The sequence below is a fragment of the Talpa occidentalis genome, unplaced genomic scaffold (genome assembly GCF_014898055.3).
Source record: "Talpa occidentalis isolate TD23 unplaced genomic scaffold, MPIMG_talOcc4v2.1 talOcc4.17, whole genome shotgun sequence".
NCBI lineage: Eukaryota > Metazoa > Chordata > Mammalia > Eulipotyphla > Talpidae > Talpa > Talpa occidentalis.
Window position 1 is genome coordinate 42082587 of NW_023601754.1, and position 16482 is coordinate 42099068.

General features: G+C 49.2%; 2 protein-coding genes across 5 annotated transcripts in view; both read left to right on the top strand.

The window, feature by feature from the left end:
* Positions 1–15257, top strand: part of AXL (AXL receptor tyrosine kinase) — a 29041-nt gene extending 13784 nt beyond the window's left edge. The window contains exons 12-20 of one of the 3 annotated variants that reach the window (XM_037516621.2): positions 188–279; positions 4053–4148; positions 4276–4353; positions 6163–6255; positions 6606–6727; positions 7559–7668; positions 10699–10858; positions 11340–11476; positions 12999–15257. In XM_037516621.2, the coding sequence (XP_037372518.1) occupies positions 188–279; positions 4053–4148; positions 4276–4353; positions 6163–6255; positions 6606–6727; positions 7559–7668; positions 10699–10858; positions 11340–11476; positions 12999–13350 (1240 nt within the window). In that variant the 3' untranslated portion in view covers positions 13351–15257. The remainder of the gene's footprint in view (positions 1–187; positions 280–4052; positions 4149–4275; positions 4354–6162; positions 6256–6605; positions 6728–7558; positions 7669–10698; positions 10859–11339; positions 11477–12998) is intronic. The other 2 variants (XM_037516620.2, XM_054697198.1) reach the window with 2 other exon arrangements.
* Positions 15258–15417: 160 nt separating this feature from the next.
* The window catches only part of HNRNPUL1 (heterogeneous nuclear ribonucleoprotein U like 1), a 38158-nt gene continuing 37093 nt past the window's right edge, over positions 15418–16482 (top strand). The window contains exon 1 of one of the 2 annotated variants that reach the window (XM_037516626.2): positions 15418–15473. The gene's annotated coding sequence lies outside the window, so the exon portion shown is untranslated. The remainder of the gene's footprint in view (positions 15474–16482) is intronic. The other variant, XM_037516625.2, reaches the window with a different exon arrangement.

The following is a 16482-nucleotide window of genomic DNA, read 5'->3' on the forward strand; positions in this document are numbered from 1 at the left end:
AAAATCGGAATGAGGGCAAAGGTGTGGGGAATGAATGGAGGGCAGAAGACAGCAGCCAAGGCATGCTTAGCAGACACTGAAGGAGAGACAGGCGGGCTTGGGGCCAGGCTGGTGCACTCGTCCACTGCCGCTGGGAGGAGGGCTTCCACACGGGGTGCCCTGTCCTCACCTCTCCACTCCTCCCCAGAGAAGTGTTTGAGCCAACGGTAGAGAGAGGCGAGCTGGTGGTCAGATACCGCGTTCGGAAGTCCTACAGTCGCCGGACCACTGAAGCCACCTGTAAGTGAACTTTTTATGCCTCCCCGCCCTGGTCTGGAGCTCGAGTGTGGTGATGTGTGCCTTGTGGGCTTCTGTAGGATGCAGGAACCAGGTTTTTCTGACAGCCTTGGGCTACTGCTAGAACCACAGAGCCTAAGAAAAACTGTGGCATCACACGGACACTTAGAAGAACAGAATCTTAGACGCAGTCAATCTCAGAAACACCAAAACTCAGAGCCACGGGACCTAGAACAATGTAATCATGATAGTGCTGGCGATAAAGAGGAGGAGGAGGAGGAGGAGGAGGAGGAGGAGGAGGAGGAGATGATGATGACATGGTTATAGATGCTCGCGATAAAGTATGCTGAGGTATGATGATGATTCGGACTCAGCCCAAGCACCTTCCATGCAGCAGGTGGTATTCTAAGTGGGTATACATATCACAGTTTAATCCTCACACCCATTTCAAGAAAGCTGTGGCACAGAGTAGTTAAATTAAGTAACTTGTTCAAAGCCACAGAGCTTGCAGGCTGGAGAGCTGGTACTTGAACCCAGGCAGCTTGGCTCTGAGATGCATTCACTTTACTGCCTGTTGGAATTATTTTTTAAAGATTTATTTATTTATGCATACAAGAACTGGGGTATAGGCCAGAAGTGTGGGGGTGAGAGGATTCACCAGAGACAGAGTGGGGAGCAGAACAGGCAGACTGACTGAAACACACTGCTGACGGGAGCAGCGGGCGAGACAGGAGAGGTTTGCTGTGCCATGTGGGCTGCTCCCTGGCCGGCCAGGGATCAAACTCGTGCTGCAGAGGCTGTGGATTGCTTCACAGTGCTTGTGCCAGCAGGGAGGCCTGCCTGTTGGAATTGTAGAACATTACGAAGGGAGAACTAATCGTTGCTGAAAAGATTAGTTTCAGTACTATAATCCCTAGAATATCGTAGACTTTTAGAACTATAGACTCTTTAAGAGGATTGTAGAGTTATGAGGGGCCCCAGTTAAGGAGGGATCTCAGAGAGACACCCGCCCCCCCACCCCCAATTGCCAACCAAATCTCTTCATCTTTCCAGTTGGGAAAACTTAAATCCAGAAAGGAAGGGAGAGTGAGGTCTCCCCTCGTGCAGTGCAAGGGCTGTCAGGGCCCTGGGGAGATGTCCGGAAGGGGCTGGGAAAGACATTTAAGAGAAGGAAGAGGAAGGAGGAGGTCACAGTGACCTAGCGGATAATACGGAGCAGCAGTTCCCGAAGTGTGATGTGAGTCCCTGGGGGTCCCAAAACCTGTGCAAGGGTTTCTTAAGGTCAGAACAATTATTTTTTTTGGACTTTTTTTTCTTTTCTTTTTTTAAGATCAGAACTATTTTTATAATAATACTGACATTTTAGGCGCCCTTTTGCACTCTCGTTCTCTCACGAGTGTTCCATGGAGTTTTCCAGAGGCTTCCCAACCTGTGATGACGTCGTCATGGTGACGGAGTGTGTTCTTGTGTTTTTCCTCTGTTTAAAAATCCATCTGTTCTGATTTTGTTGTTGTTGTTTTTAAAGATTTATTTTATTTATTTATGCATACAAGAGCCCGGGTGTAGGCCGGAGGTGCAGGGGGCGAAGGGATTCACCAGAGACAAAGTGAGGAACAAAACAGTCAGACTGGGGGCCTCCCCTGGTGTCTCAAGGGGTTAAGACGCAGCACTATGAAGCTATCCGCAGCCTCTGCAGCATGAGTTCCATCCCTGGCCAGGGAGGTGACCCACATTTCGTAGCAGACCTCTCCTGTCTCTCCCGCTGCTTCCCTCAGCAGTGTATTTCAACTGCCTATTCTGCTCCCCACTCTGTCTCTGGTGAATCCTGTCACTCCCTGGATCTCTGGCCTGCACCCCAGCTCTTGTATGCACAAATAAATAAGACTTTAAAAAAAAAAAAAAAAACAGTTGGACTGACTGAAATACTCTGCTGAGGGGAGCAGTGGACAAGACAGGAGAGGTCAGCTGCGCCATGTAGGCAGCTCCCTGGCTGGGGATCTACCTCGTGCTGTAGTGGCTGCCAATAGCTTTATAGTGCGGAGACTTAACCCCTGTGCCACCAGGGAGGCCCCTGTTCTGATTTTGAAGACGGTAAATGTCCCTCTCTATAACCCACCTATGCAAAAGTTTGAGTGGCCACACAGCAGTAAAATGAGTAAGTTACAGCTGTGCACAACCAAAATTATCTCAAAGACATCACATTGCATGAAAGAAGCCAGGCACGAAAGAGAACATGCTATGTGATTTCCTTGGTTGTAAGGAAATGGAGAAGACTGATTTGTGGTTAAGAAGAGTCAGCGGGCCTCCCTGGCGGCGCAAGGGGTAAAACAACGCACTGTGAAGCAATCCACAGCCTCTGCAGCATGAGTTCAATCCCCGGCCAGCCAGGGAGCAACCCACATGGCACAGCAGACCTCTCCTGCCTCTCCCGCTGCTCCCGTCAGCAGTGTGTTTCAGTCAGTCTGTCTGTTCTGTTCCCCACTCTGTCTCTGATGAATCCTCTCACCCCCCACATCTCTGGCCTGTACCCCAGCTCTTGTATGCATAAATAAATAAATCTTTGGGAAAAAAAGTCAGCAAGGTGGTCCCCCCAGAAGGCCAGCCATATTCTGTTCCTGACCTGAGTGCTAGTGATTTGTTGTGTACGGTCTTTGCACAACCCATGGGGCTGCTCATGTACCATTTGTGCACATTTCACCTCAATAAGAAGTAAAGGAATATTTTTAACAACTGGTATGGCAGGATGTCCGCCAACAGGTACCCACTGGAAAAGATTACATGCCAGGCTTTTTAAAAATTTTTTTAAGAGTTCATCTTTTTTTATAAATATTTTTAAAACTTATTTTGAAGATAACAATGAGGTTTACATTGTTGCTTGCGTATTAGAAGTATAGAATTTCCCCCTCAGGTGCCGTTACCACACTATACCCACCACCAAGACACCTGTAGTCCTCCACCATAGTCCTTTGTGCTCCCTCCCCATCTTGTGCCCCATTTCCTTCCCCTCAGGTAGCTTCTATAGTCAGCTTTCTAGGGTTACTTCTTAGTTTGGCCTTATCTGACCTTCTGTTTGGTTTCTCTATATTCCATACATAAGTGATACCATTGGTATTTGTCTATCCCCTTCTGACCTGTTTAACTTAGCATCATCATCTTCAACTCCATTCATATTCCACAAATGGCAGGAGTTTAGCTTTTTGATCACCAAGTAATATTCCATTGTGCATCTATACCACATCTTCTGGATCCATTCTTCTATATTTGAACCCTTAGATTATTTCCATACTTTGTAAATAATGCTCAAATGAGCATTGGAGGCCATGTTTCCTTTAGAATTAGCATTTTTGTATTGTCTGGGTAGATGCCTAGGAGTGGAATTGCTGGCTCAAGTGGTAGATCCATTTTTTTTTTTTTTTTTTTTTTTTTTTTTTTTTGGTAGATCCATTTTTAACCCTTTGAGAAACCTCCATACTCTTCTTGATTGGGTTTGGACCAGTCTACATTCTCACCAGCAGTGTAAGAAGGTTCCCTTTATTCCATATCCTCACCAGCACTTGTTTTTGATCTAAGTTTTAATTAACTCTTTAGTTGCTGCTCTGAGGGAAGATTCAGGGGCTCCGGGGGGGATCTCAGGTGGGCGTGGGCCTTCTCCAGGTGGTACCTCTTTTTGAATAGCGGAGGTATTGCAGTATTTCAAGACTGGGTCTATGCCTATTGGTGAGTGTCGCCTGAATGCCAGGCCTGGTCCATGCTCCCTCCACCCTCACCTTCTGCAGTGAACAGCCTGGGAATTAGTGAAGAGCTGAAGGAGAAGCTCCGGGATGTGATGGTGGATCGGCACAAGGTGGCCCTGGGGAAGACCCTGGGGGAAGGTGAGTTCCCCCAGCACACACATGTCCCCTCAACCCCAAAGTCCTCCACTTCCCTGCCTAAGCGCAATCACAGGCTTGGGTCCCACGGGACCCTATGAGGTCCATGTCTTCCTCTGGTCCCCCACAGGAGAGTTTGGAGCTGTGATGGAGGGCCAGCTCAACCAGGACGACTCTGTCCTCAAGGTGGCAGTGAAGACAATGAAGAGTAAGTCTGTGAACACGTGTGTGACCTCAGGCCCTTTCCCTATGCCCCTAAGGAGACAGAAAAGCGGAAAAGCTAATGGCAAGTTAGCCCGGACCATTGAGCCTCAGTGTTTCCGGACAGGAGATGGCGTCCTTGCCACGTCCTTCAACAGGAGGGATTTCATAGGGGGGCATTATTACAAAGGACAGAAGGGAGGGCTGAAGGGATGACTGGGGGAAGTGGCAACCTAGAGGCTAGCAGCAGAGGTGAAGGCAGACTTTCACTCTTGGGCTGAAGGGCAGAGGGAGGAAGTGGTATTGCCAGAGCGCACAGTTAGGGACCCCTGATGGGATTTGGGAATTACTATCTAATTGGACTTTAAACACAAAGGAGACACAGCTCCCATAAGACAACATAGGAAGCAAGTAAGGGTGCGATACCCTGGTTTCCCCCACCTCTTCCCACCCACCTGCTAATCATCCACCAGTGCTTCCCATTGGCAAGCACCAACAGGAAACCCATAGGACAGGGAACCTGGGAAATGTAATTTTTCAGGGACCAGCCTCTAATAATACAAAGCAGACTAGGGGACGATCCAGAATGAAGCCCACCTGACTTTATTATTTACGAGCTGTGTGATCTCAGACAAGTGACTTTCCCTCTCTGAGCCTCAGTTTCCTTCTCTGGAAAATCAGATCTTCATGTTCCTACATCCTAGGTTGTTATGAGGTAAAACACTTAATGCCTGGGATGACGGGCAATATGTGCAATTAATGTGGATTCCAACTATATTATTTATATCATCAGAATTGGTGGGAACCAGTTCAGGATCACACAGCACAGGAAGCTCAGTGCCATGTCCTTTCCAGACAAGGAAGAAACATAAAGAGTCAGATTGGAGCTGGTGAAATGATTTTTTTGTCCATCACAGATGCTAAAAGCAGGGACTGTGGAGTCATTGCCCATTCATTCATTCATTCATTCTTGACCTAGGTTATTTTCTTTTATTTTTGTTTTTTTTTAAAGATTTTTATTTATTTATTTATACAAGCACTGGGTACAGTCAGAAGTGCGGGAGGGTGAGAGAATTCACCAGAGCCAGAGTGGGGAACAGAACAGGCAGACATGACGAAATACACTGCTGAGGGGAGCAGCGGGCGTGGCAGGAGAGGTCTGTCGTGCCATGTGGGACCCTCGCTGGTGGCTGGGGATCGAACCCGGCTGGGGATCAAACCGGCGCTGCAGAGGCTGCGGGCAGCTTCGCAGCCCCGCGCTCAACTGCTGCGCCACCAGGGGAGGCCTTAGGTTATTTTTGACCTGGGTTTGAATCCCGGCTGTTTGCCCTTAAGGCAAGTACTTAGCTTCTACAAACCACAGTGTCCTGAACTATAAAATGGGGGTGATCATATGACTATCTGGGGATCATACAGACACCCAGATTTGTTGCGAATGTGCTGGGAAGCAGTCAGCAGTGCCTGGGGGTGTGGGCACTGACCTGGGAGTCATGCTGACTAGGTTTGAATTCTGCCTGTTCCACTTGCAAGCAGAAAGTTTAAGGCAGGTTCCTTAACCATTCTGTGCCTTGGTTTCTCCATCTTTAAAGTGGAGACAGTAATAGGAGTTCCTCGGAGCAGTAAAAGGTTAGCTGAGTTCACATATGTAAAGCACTGAGGACAGCATGGGCACTTACACGTTTGATGAAGATAAAGAAGATCTGGTGGTGGTGGTAGTGGAGGTGGTGGTGGTGGTGATGGAGAAGGGGAGGAGCAGGAAGCTGGAAGGAGCACTTCCTCTCTCCAGGCAGCCTTCTCCACTTTCCTCTCTCCGCAGTTGCCATCTGTACGAGGTCAGAGCTGGAGGACTTCCTGAGTGAGGCTGTCTGCATGAAGGAATTCGATCACCCCAATGTCATGAGGCTCATCGGTGAGGGAGGGGCAGTTTTAGGGGGTTAGGGAAGCCACCCCAGAGAGAAGCTAGAAGGATCAAACCTCCAGTCCCTTCTCCCTGGAAGTCACAAACTCCCCCTTCTTTCTTTCCCTCAGTTTGGAATGTGACCTCTGACCTTTCCCAGAAATAGCTGAGGTCCCCAGGAGGGCTCAGAAAACATCCCTGGGAACCAGGCTGGACATGGCTTCTCTGAAGCTTGGTTCTTGCCATCCCTGCCCCCACAACAGGGTGAAAGCCAGCCTTTAGAGGGAGGGAGAGGCAGAGCTGGGAGAGGGGGTGGCTGCCCCTTCTGCCCAGTGGAGTGACAGGGACACCTGGGGGTTCAGGCGTCTGTTTCCAGGGATCCGAACGTGAGGGCTTCCCCGCACCTGTGGTCATCCTCCCTTTCATGAAACACGGAGACCTGCACAGCTTCCTCCTCTATTCCCGGCTCGGAGACCAGCCAGTGGTGAGGGGCATTTAATCGTCCAGTGCACAACATTAATTGAGCACCTTCCAGGTACCCGGGAAGACCAGGAGACACAGAGCTTGCTCTCCCAGAGCTGGCGTCCAGTGGGAGGACAGAGACGACAAACGTATCAGCAAACAGATGAGCAAGATCCTCGAAGTGCTAGGCAGGAAATAGAGTAGGCTGAGTGACAGGGAGTGGGGATTTGTTTGGGTGGACAGGCCTCCCTTAGGAGGTGACCTTGAAGGAGCAGCCCCTTGGGGGGAAGTGGGAGGATCTGGTAGGACTCAATCCCAGCAGAGAGCACAGCATAGGCAAAGGCCTCGGAGTGTAACTGGTGTGAGGCCCAGAAAGGAGGCACACACTGGAGAATATGTCAAGGGCAGGAACAGTAGGAGCAGGGGCCTTGCTGGAAAGAGGTTGGATTTTTTTTTTTTTTTAAGATTTGTTTTTATTTATTTATGCATACAAGAGCCGGGGTGTAGGCCAGAGGTGCGAGGCGGGGCTGGGGCGAGGGCGGTGTGAGGACTCACAGAGACAGAGCCGGGGAGCAGAACAGGTGAATCTACTGAAAGACACTGATGAGGGGAGCAGGGGGTGAGTCAGGAGAGGTCTGCTGCGCCATGCGGGTCAGCTCCCTGGCCGGGTATTGCACTTGTGCTGCAGTGGCTGCTGATGGCTTGATAACGCTGAGACTTTAACCCCTGTGCCCCGAAAGAGGTTGGATTTAATTCTCAGAGCCAAAGGGAGCCACTGCAGGTAGAGATAGGCACACCCAGGAAGGGAGGGAGGGATGGATCAAGGGGACTCCCTGCTCTCTCCCCCCCTCAGTTCCTGCCCACTCAAATGCTGGTGAAGTTCATGGCGGACATTGCCAGTGGTATGGAGTATCTGAGTACCAAGAGATTCATACACCGGGACCTGGCAGCCAGGAACTGCATGTGAGTGTCCTCTTCCGGGAACCTGCTTCCTCAGGGAGCTCTTCTTCCCAGGGTGGGAGAGGGGACTAGGCACACACGCCCTGGGTCAGTCAAAACTCAGAGGGCAGAGAGGTCAGCCAGGGAGTTAGGGAAGGCTTCTTGGAAGAGATGGGCCTTGACTGAGCTCCTGAAGGAGTACTTGGATGAGGAGAAAGAAGCAAGAGGGTGGCTCCATGAGCAGCATGAGGTGAGCAGAATGAGGAGACCAATGAGGGTGGTGGCCTTGGAGCTTCATCTCTGTCCCCCTTTGTGCTGAGTGTTTTTTTGGGGGGGAAGGGGCTGGCCTTAGGGGTGGCCCATCACCACCCCTCTAACCCCCTGCCAATGGACAAGAGAAAATAGGCCAGAACCAGGGCTAAGGTGAGGAGGGGGCTGCAGAACCAAAGACTTAGAATATTAATTTTACAACAGTGCTGGACTCACAGAAACAGCTGGAGAATCAAAGAACCTTCTTGAAGGCATGAATGTTCACAGCTCTTGGGAAGTTGGAAATGTCTTTACTTCCCTTAACTTTTTATTTTGAACATTTCTAATCCTGCAGAGATGCTGAAAGAATTGAGCACCATATACCCTCCTTATTGACGTGTTGGTACATTTCTCTTCTCATTCTTTCCCTCTCTCTATTCAACTCTGTTTGGTTGTTTATTTCCTTCAACAATTTCAATGTAAGTTGCCCTCATGGTGATACCTCACCCCTGAATCTTTAAAGTAGATATCTCCTAAGAATAAGGACTCACACCTAAACACCTAAAGAATCACCATTCTGTTATCACACCTAACAAGACTAAAAAATATTTATTGTGTTATCCTGCTTCCAATCCATATTTAAATTCTCCCAGTTTTCCAAATTTCTCTTAGGGCTATTTTGCCCCCCAAAACCAGGATCTATTCAAGGTGCTCACAGTGCATTTGGTTGCTGTGTCCCTTTACTTTTAATCTAGAATTGATACCCCCTCCAAACACACACTTTTTCATGACATTCTTTTTTTAAAAAAAGATTTTATTTATTTATGCATAGAAGAACTGGGGTACAGGCCAGAGGTGTGGGGGGTGAAAGGATTCACCAGAGACAGAGTGGGGGGCAGAACAGGCGGATCTACTGAAATATACTGCTGAGGGGAGCAGGTCTGCTGTGCCATGTGTGGGTTAGCTCTCTGGCGAGGATGGAACTCAGGCCACAGCACTGATATGCTGAGACTTAACCCCTAGGCCACCAGGGAAGCCCCGTCTCTTCTTTAGGAAGAGACCAGGACAGTTCTTCTGCAGGACATCCCATGTATAAGATGTGTGCGTTTCCTTATGGTGGCTTTTGACTTGTTCCCCTGTTCTCTGTATTTTGTGTTCACTGAAAAGTAGATCTGAATGTTTAAATAGAGTCAGTCAAATGGAAATTCCTTTATTTCTGTCAATCAGGCTGATCCTGCTCAAACCCCAACATTAATAATGAGAGTGGACAATCAACTGTTATGCATGTAGTTAACATCCTCCCATGGTTCCCTACTCCTCTAGAGGGTACAAGTACAGAAACACCTGTCATAAAAAAAACATGTCATACTTTCCAGTTAGTGGTTCAAATACTGAAATATTTCAAATAGCAGCTGGCAATTGGCCACTACCCCACATCTCCCATGTGCTTCACAGCCACCAACCTGGTAGTCTGGATGTCCCTGGACCTCACAGTTAGAGTTAACTCATGCAACATCAGGGTCCTCCAGGGTCTGTTTTGATTGGTCATTCCCTAAGCCTGCGACCCTGATTAGGGACTCTCAAGTCTTAAAAAAAAAAGCGTTCAAAAACTCAGGTGCTAGAGGTAGGGAATCTGCTACCTAAGTAAAGCACAAAAACAATCCAGGGTAATCCCTGCTGTCAGAAGGTTGTGGTAATGCTTGGAGAGTAGTTACTAGAAGGGAACAGTGGGGACTGGTAATCTGTTTCTTTCTTTCTTTTTCATACTTAAAACAAATTGATGTCTATTTTATGTACACTAAAATACATGCATCTTATGTATACAGCCCCATGAATGTTTACATGGCTGTAGACCCATGTAAACTACCACCACTAGATCAAGAAGGTTCTGTGCAGGTTCTCTTATCCCCTTTCCTAGTCGCTGCCCCCAGAGGAGTAACCTCTAACCACTATTCTAGACTTCTGTCACCATCACCAGTTCTCAAAATGTCATATAGATGTAACCATGTTGTTTGTACTCCTTTGTGTCAGCTTCTTTTGCTCAGCATGATGTTTTAGAAATTATTCCATGCCATTGTGGATATCAAGAGTTCTTTCTTTTTCTTTGCTGTGTAGTATTCCTCACACAAATGCCCCACAATGTTCTGGGTGCTGGTTACTTGGATGTGTTTGTGAAAATCTAGTGAGTTGTTCACTTAAGATTTGTACATGTTTCTTTGTGTGTGTGTATGTGTGTAAATGTGTATATATATATAATTCAAGAAAACTGTTTAAAAAAAAACAAAAAATCGAACCCCAGGAGCTAAGGAAGGACCTTAGAATCTGGTGAAAAACCAGAACTGGGAGGACCCTCATCAGCCTTTTGTTCCACTCTCACTTTTTGGAGGGCATAAGAAGTAATCAGTTCCTGGGCCTACCTAGTGGGGCAAGGGGTTAAGCACTGTACTATGAAGCAATCTGCAGCCTCGGTAGCACAAGTTCAATCCCCGGCCAGGGAGCTAACCCCTGCTCCCCTCAGCAGTGTGTTTCAGTCAGTCTGCCTGTTCTGTTCCCCACTCTGTCTCTGGTGAATCCTCTCACCCCCCCGCACCTCTGGCCAGTACTCCAGTTCTTGTATGCATAAATAAATAAATCTTAAAAAAAAAAAAGTAAGCCGTTCCCCTTAGGCCTAGGGAATAAGGGGAGGCAGAGCCCCACCCTGCAAGCAGGGTGCGCCAGAGCAGGTGGTGGAGACAGGTCTGAGAGTGAGCTCAGGCTTCTTGCAGAGGCTGACGCCGTGACCCAGTTCCCTTCCAATCCCGGCAGGCTGAATGAGAACATGTCCGTGTGTGTGGCAGACTTCGGGCTCTCCAAGAAGATCTACAATGGGGACTACTATCGCCAGGGACGCATTGCCAAGATGCCGGTCAAGTGGATTGCCATCGAGAGCCTGGCTGACCGTGTCTACACCAGCAAGAGTGATGTGGTAGGTACACCCCTGACATGCGTGGGGAACAGTGGGCCTGCATGGCCTGATCAGCTCACACTGAGCTCCCAGGGCCACCCAGGCCAGGCATGTCTGGGGGGGCAGTGAGTGTCTATGAGCCATGGACATGTTGGGGATATGTACCTGCCATGGGCACATGGTGGCAGGTTCACGTGTGGGACGTGTGACAGTTTGGGTTAGGAGAGGCAGTGCTCAGCAGGTATACATGTGAACGGCGAGGACACAGAGAGTGACACACAAGGCTAGGGCTCTGTGAAGTGTGTAGATGTGTGCAAGCATAAGCAGGTGCACGCTCAACGGTAACTTGCGTGCGCCATAGGGTTTCTGTGAAACGCTGGCATGTGCTCTAATGATAGCTTGTGTATCCATGTGCATGTAAGTGTGTTGTCACGAACTCGTGTGTTGGGGGGTGTCTTTGTGCAGAAGAGATGCTCTAATTGTCTCTCCTCTGCCACCACAGTGGTCTTTCGGGGTGACGATGTGGGAGATTGCCACACGGGGCCAAACCCCATATCCAGGAGTGGAGAACAGCGAGATTTATGACTACCTGCGCCAGGGAAACCGCTTGAAGCAGCCTGTGGACTGTCTGGATGGACTGTGAGGACCCTTAGGATTCCCCACCCCCATTCCACCCAATCCCAGAAGCCACTGCAAAACCCTGAGCACTCTACATGGTCCTGACATATCCAGAACCCTCTAAAACCTGCATGGAGTCCCTCAGACTGTTGAGTAACCTACCACCCCCTCAAAATGCTCTGCAGGACCCTGCTAGCTAACAGGGTGTGAGTGATCAAACAGCACCTTCCCCTTCTCTGTTGTGAGCATGGAATGCTGGCTTAGCCCTTTGGCCAGGTATCCAAGGGCAGTGAAGAACAGCACACACTTAACTGGGGATCCTGCCTCTGAGATACCCTCTTCCAAAGTATTTGAAATCAACCCACTCTCCTGAGCACCGACAACTTCCTAAAAGGCTGTTGCAGAGGCCTGGACCTTCTGCAAAACCCTGTCGGTTGTATTGAGCGTCTCCAACTCTTGGGTGTTCTCAGGTGTCTTTAGGATAGTGCTATCTCACAGGACACCTGGAGAATTGCAGAGCGTTTATCCAGCCATTTGGGGGCCAAGAGAAGATGTTGCTCAGGTCAGGAGGAGATAGTCAGGGTCTTCAAACTTCCCAGGTTCTCCTTCTGAGATTCTAGATTCTAGATTCTGAGAGCCAAGGGGCATAACAGCTAATGTCTCTATAGAACTTACTAGAAGGCACTGTTGTAGGTGCTTTGCATGTCCTGACCACAGCCATAGGATGTAGGTAAGTATCATCATTCTTCCCATTTTGCAGATGAGGAAATTGAGGCCCACTGACAGGATAAATCATTTATCAAAGGCTGCATAGCTATACCCCCAAACCCAGAAGTTTAGAATAACTAGCTGTGTTGTTTCTGTAGATGAGGGGTCTAAGAACAATTCAGCAAAGTGATTCTGGATTGGGCTTTCTAACAAGGTAATAGTTAGGGTGTCAGATGGGGCTGCAGTCACTTGAAGGTTGAGAATGGATTATCACTTTCAAGGTGGCTCAGTCACATGGTCATGGCAGGCAGCAGACCATGGGGAACCCTCTATGGTGCCGCTTGAACTTCCTTACAGCATGGCTGCTGGCCTCACCCAGAGGAGACATTCAAGAGAAAGCACAAGGAGAAAGTCACTGAAAACTGTCACTGCTGCTGAGTCAGAATCCAGTGGAAAAATTCAACCCACATTAAAGGCGGGGGAGGAACATCAAAGAATTCGAACACATATTTTGAACCAACACAACTTGCAAGTGGCAGAGCCAGACTTTGATGCCAGAGTTTGTTTTTGGAGAACCACATTGGGAACCTCTGCTCTAACAGACCCTTACTAGAACACCACTCCCCACTGAGAGAGGTTTCCCGAGATCCTTTCCAGCTCCTGTGTATGCCAGCATGCCCCTCAGAAACTCTTGAGACTTCTCAAGTCCCCATAGATGCCCCCACAATGCTCCAGTCCCCCAAATCCTCCAATGTCCTAAAATGCCCCCAAACTCCCAGAATACTCCCCTTTTGAGCCCCTGCTCAGTCGCCCACCCCTCATTTTGCTGCCCTAGGTATGCCCTGATGTTCCGCTGCTGGGAGCTAAACCCCCGGGACCGACCAAGTTTTGCAGAGCTACGGGAAGACCTGGAGAATACACTGAAGGTTCTGCCCCCTGCCCAGGAACCTGATGAAATCCTCTATGTCAACATGGATGAGGGTGGGGGTCATTCTGAACCACTTGGAGCCTCTGGAGGAGCTGACCCCCCAACCCAGCCTGACCCGAAGGATTCCTGCAGCTGCTTCACCTCGGCTGAGGTCCATCCTGCCGGACGCTATGTCCTCTGCCCTTCTACAGCCCCTGGCCCCACCCTGCCTGCTGACAGGAGCTCCCCTGCACCCCCAGGCCAAGAGGATGGAGCCTGAGACAACCCTCTACCTGGGACTCTCTCTCAGGACCCAAGCTAGGCACTGCCACTGGGGGACAACCTTCCCCCCCTCAACTTTCTCCTGGCCTTACCTTCAACTGCAACCCTCCCCTTTCTGACCTATTTCACTTCCATCCAGGACAGATTCTTCCCCTTTTGCACACCTTCATGTCCCCATCCAGAAAAAGAAGGGGTTAGTTGGCAACCACTAAGGGTCTTCATTCCAAGATTCTAAAGTTTAAAGGGCCCAGCTTCAAAGGTTCTAGATTTCAAAGATGCTATGAGTTTTTGGTTCTAAGGACCCAAATTCCAAAGTCTCTGATTCTAAAGTGCTAAGGTTCTAGATGTGGAAGTTCTAAAGCCTACTATTCTAAGGCTCTGAGATGTTATGCTAGATTTTCAGAGGTTCTAAGATTGAAAAGCCCCTGAGGTTTTAGGTCCTAAAGCACAAAGATGCTAGTCCTAGGGTCTAAGACTCTATTATTCTAGATTTTACTTTTCTAGGATGCTGAGTCCTTAGGGCATAAGATTCTACAATTCTAAAAATTCTGCAATTCTAGACATGGACATACTAAGACCTAGTGCTCTAAAAGTTGATGTTCAGTGGCTCTTGGAGTCTAAGTGTTGTAGATGTAAGACCAGACCTTCAAGGTTTTATCTTCTCAAAGTTCTAAGCCTCTAATGATGGTCAACTAGAGGTTCTAGGTCTTTATGGCCCTCAAAACTCTTGTTATGGGCTCCTAGATCCTAAGATCTAGATTTTAGAATCTGCACTCCAGAAGTTCTAGAAGTCTATAGCTGGAGGTTCTAAGGTTTAATGTGATATTCCAAGACTTAGTCCAAGACCCAGGAGTTTCTAAGTGTCCAGATCCTATGCCCCAAGATTCTAGATTATTAAATTCTAAAATACTAATGTTGTTCTACTGCATGTTCCAAAGCACTCTAGATTCTTTTGGTCCAAGATTCTAGATCCGCAGTATATAAGGCATAAGACTCAACACTTACGACTAACTAGATACCAAAGTTCTAATCATTTCTAAGCTTGGACACCTTTAGGCCCTGTGCTGCATTCTGCCTTTCTAGATCTTTAATCAAGGGTCCAAATATCCACATTTCTAAGTCTTAAGATTCTAGACACTATAATTTTAAGATTCTAATATAAGATTCTCAAGGTCCACAGGTCTAGAAACCTAAGGTACAATTCCAAGGTTCTAACCTTATAGTATTTGTGTGTCTCTCCCTTCTTAGCCACCTCTCCTCCTCTCATGTGGGGGTGTGCCCCTCTCAAGCCTGTGCAATGAATTAGGGATCCCTCCTTTCCCCAAGGGGATGATCTCTCTCCTTTGGGGGCGTGCTGCCCCCCTGAGCCAGTCCCTCTTGCCCCCTGTACAGAATGTGGACTCTGGTGTCTCCAGAGGGGCTCAGATCACATAAAACTTTGTAACCATGCATCTGTCTTCTCTTGTCTCCACTCAGCTATAATGTGTCCACTCAGCTCTCCCTCATAACTCAATTTTCACCCATCAGTAGAAAAAGGGCTTGATGGGATCTAGAAGTTGACACCCCTGTCCCCAATGTAACAGACACAGGAATTAATGCATACACCCTGGCATAGCTGTCATGAATACAGACAGGGAAATTCACAGACACACAGAGTAACAGAGACATTCATAATCACACAGATAACAAACATGCACAGGCAGACACCAGAAACAGGAAGAAACTACAGCAACACAAATAGAAAAAGAGTGAAGTGACACTAATATACAGACAGAGAACACAATAGATACTCAGAGACCTAAACGTGCGGACTCACATAGACACACAAGCCCCGAACACCTCCGATCCTCACCAGCCCACAAAGGGACTCCTGTCAACACAAGCCCACTGTGTTTTGCACAGCATCTCAGGCACAAGCCCCTGGGTGTGTCCCGCAGCCGTTGGACGAACCCTAGGCAGCGCCCGAACGCCCCCAGGTGGCGATTCCTGAGAAGCAAGAGCAGTTCAATCCGGGCCACAAACTTTTTTTTTTAGAACACATCATTGTGGGAAGCTGGGTGGAGAGAGGAAGTCGGACGTGGGCGAGGGGAGGGGTGTCTGGACTGGAACCTCCGGGCCCACGTGAGTGTCTGTCCCGCCGCTGAGTGGGCGCTGTGTGTCTAGGTTGCTGTCGTGTAAGCTTCTCGTCTAACTGTCCAGTCGTCCGAATGCCTTCAGCATTTGATGCCGCCTGCCTGCGCGGACCGCTGCAGGCACACATACTCTGCACTCTGGTGCATTCGCCCCTGAACCGACGCATCCGACCCGACTCACGGCATCTGCTCGTGGAGGCTGTGTGTGCCTTTGTCTTAAGTAGAGGTTGCATATGACTTTCGTGGACTGAAGGCCCAGCTCCTGGGCAGCGGGCCTTTGCATTGTCTATCGCGATTGTCTAACTTACTGAAGTTTTGTGTCTTGGGATGAGAGGCGACAGGTGGTGCGGCGTGAGACGCCCCGCGATTCTCTGGCGTTTGCATTAGCGTGAAGCTTCACGACGGACCTGTGTGTGTGAGCTTGTCCGTACCGACGCCAAACAGCCAGATTTACTGCACAGCAGCTGAGGGGGCCTGGGGCGGAGGCCCGCGGGCCTCTGGAGGGCTTCCCGGAGGGGACGGCTCTGGGGGCGTGGAGTCCCCACGCCACGCGGGGGCCAGCCGGGGAGAAGGACCGCCGCGCGGCCACGGGCGCGCAGAGAGGCGCCCTGCGAGCTGCCCAATGCAAGTTCCTTTTCATAAAGGCAAATGAGCTTCTTCCAGATTAGGGATGATTTATCTATTCAGGCTCCATTTCGCCCACCTCCCTCGACAGCGAGCTTTGGGGGGGCGGGCCCCTGAAGAACGGCCAATCTGGTTAGGTTTTCCGAAAGCGACCCAACTGTCCTAGCGTGGGTGAGATAAAACGACAGCTGCGATTGGTGGATAGATTGTTTTGAAACCGCCCTAACGGCAAGGGGCGGGTCCTCGGTCAATTCATCTCTTTCCGGTTTCTTAAAGGCAAAAGTGGGAGGAGGGGTTTCTGCCGACCCTTCATAGGATTGGTTCGAGTGGTTTTACCGCTTGGGCCTCTCTAGGGGCGGGAGATCTAGACCAAT